This window comes from Chiloscyllium plagiosum, chromosome 50 (genome assembly GCF_004010195.1).
Source record: "Chiloscyllium plagiosum isolate BGI_BamShark_2017 chromosome 50, ASM401019v2, whole genome shotgun sequence".
In the NCBI taxonomy this organism is placed as follows: domain Eukaryota; kingdom Metazoa; phylum Chordata; class Chondrichthyes; order Orectolobiformes; family Hemiscylliidae; genus Chiloscyllium; species Chiloscyllium plagiosum.
Genome location: NC_057759.1, coordinates 6855818 through 6858100, shown reverse-complemented (window position 1 = coordinate 6858100; position 2283 = coordinate 6855818). Strand labels below are relative to the sequence as shown.

General features: G+C 45.2%; 1 protein-coding gene across 1 annotated transcript; it reads left to right on the top strand.

The window, feature by feature from the left end:
- Positions 1–1026: 1026 nt before the first annotated feature.
- LOC122544511 (probable G-protein coupled receptor 139) lies at positions 1027–1899 on the top strand. Its single transcript, XM_043683748.1, has one exon. It carries the CDS (start codon positions 1027–1029, stop codon positions 1897–1899), a length of 873 nt encoding a protein of 290 aa, XP_043539683.1.
- The last annotated feature ends 384 nt before the right edge of the window (positions 1900–2283 follow it).

Here is a 2283-nt window from a genome sequence, read left to right as displayed (position 1 = left end):
ATGATGGACAGCAATGAATGTGAGGTCGGTAGGAAAATTGTGAAGATGACAATTGAAGCTGTGAGACTGGTGACGTTGGTTTGGAAAAACGCAAACCAAAATATTAAGACAACCTGTGTTGGAGGTGGTGCCATAGAACTCCTGGTAGTGTAACTCGCTAACAGATAATGGTAAGTGAATAAATCCAGCTCATTGAGTAATGGCGAAAGTCAAGCAAAGGGAGCATACCGTGCGATACTTAAATTGGGCAAACTACACGTTAGAGCTGTAAATGTCTTATCCTTTGAATTTTAGTCAGGAAAATAAGAAGATGAGTACATTGAGTGATCAGGAGAGAATTAGGTCCAGAAGTTCTGGGCTAACGTGTTTGAAAAAAATGGAGCGATGGAAAGCTTGCATAATGAGTGCTGGGAAGTTCACATTGATGGGAACACTGAGTGATTGAGTGACTGACATTGGGAGGATACAGGTGATTGAGAAGTGGAAAGGTTGGGATCCTTGACAAACACTGACTCATTGGAATAACCCCCACAGATTGCCATAGCCAATTCATGAAAGCACGATGAATGGGAGGTGGGAAATGCTTTGTGTAAGTGGATGGGACTTGGACAATGGGAGTGAATAAATGGATTGCAAAGGAGAAGCGATAGTTATTATTTCATGTTGGTAGTTTGAGATTGAGTTGTGCAAACGATGAAAGAATGACAGATCACAATGATGAGGGCTGATAATCATAATGGGAGTTTATTTAGGAGGAGAGAATGAGAAGTAATAGAGAACAGCAGACCTTTCACCAATGCAGGGAGTGCGAAAACAGAAACTTTAAGGAAGTTTGGAGGAATTAGGTAGAGGAACTCACTGAATGGGGGATAAATGGTCCATTGTAACGCATTTACATCATTTTCCTCAAAGACATCTACAACTGTTTTTCCTCACATCCTCCCCAAACCAATTAAATACATTATTGTGTGATGGATGAACTGTTAGTAACCTTCTCGTCTCTTTCCATCTCCATTAGCAAACCTAATGACCATCGTAATTCTGTCCCAGGGAAACTGTGGCCTCTCTAGATGTACTGGCCGCTATCTGGTGTCCATGGCAGTGGTGGATTTGCTCGTCATCATCTTCTGTGTGATCCTAAACTATCTGGGATCTTTCCATTTCCCGGTCTCCTTCCTCAACCACTACTACGTCTGCAGTTTGAACAGCATCATGAATGCAGCAGTGGTGGACAGCTCAGTCTGGCTTACTGTCGCCTTCACTTTTGATCGCTTCGTGGCTGTCTGTTGTCCCAAGTGGAAGGTCCGATACTGCACGGAAAGAACAGCAGTTTGGGTAATCCTGACCATCTGCACAGTGAGCTACCTGAGAAACATCCCACGCTACTTCACTTATGAACCTGATCACAGTCGTGGACCATTTCCCCTCTGCCGCCTCCGTAACCTGTGTACCAAAACCCCCTGGGCAACGTATCTGTGGTCAGCCACCGTCTTTACGCCCCTCATTCCTTACGCATCCATCTTACTGCTGAACGCTCTGACCGTCAGACACATCCTGGTGGCTAGTCGTATCCGCAAGGGATTCCGGGGTCGAAGCCATCATGGGAATGGTGGAGACCCAGAGATGGAGAATCGAAGGAGATCCATCATCCTGCTCTTTGCCATATCAGGCAACTTCATCGTGCTATGGATGACCAGGGTGGTGGATTTTGTGTTCCAGGAGATGTTGCTGAACTTGAGCTCAATGCGTTTAGTCACCGACATAGGGGAGATGCTGATGTATCTGAGCTCCTGCACCAACACTTGCATTTACACTCTCACACAGGCAAAGTTCAGGGAGGCAATGAGGCGCATGATAACCCATCCCATTATTCATTGCCTGAAGTTCCTGAGAGGCTAGAATGCCAAACCATGTCAGTGAACTCAGTGACCCACACCAGTCCGTAGTGGGCTGAGATGGTGAGAGTAATGTTAATGGCTGCAGGAAAGAGTCCACATTCAGATAATGTACTTCTACCACGGAACCCCCACCCAGATTCAGGAAAATCAAATGCATTTGTGAATGGATTTAGACAGCAGTGGACATGGAACTGCAAAATCAATAGCTAATTATCAGTTGGGAATTGTACACACGTTTGTCAAACTAACGGTGTCACACCATTTGAGATTCACATTGATCCTCACTTTCCCCTGTCCACCATCTGCAATGCACAAGAGAGGAATGTTATGAAATACACTTCTCTTGCCTGAATGGGTGCAGATCCAACAACACTAAAGAAGCCCA

What these genes read in the sequence shown, in the direction of transcription:
- LOC122544511 (XM_043683748.1), top strand. Translation starts at nt 1,027, where the DNA reads ATGACCATCGTAATTCTGTCCCAGGGAAACTGTGGCCTCTCTAGATGT.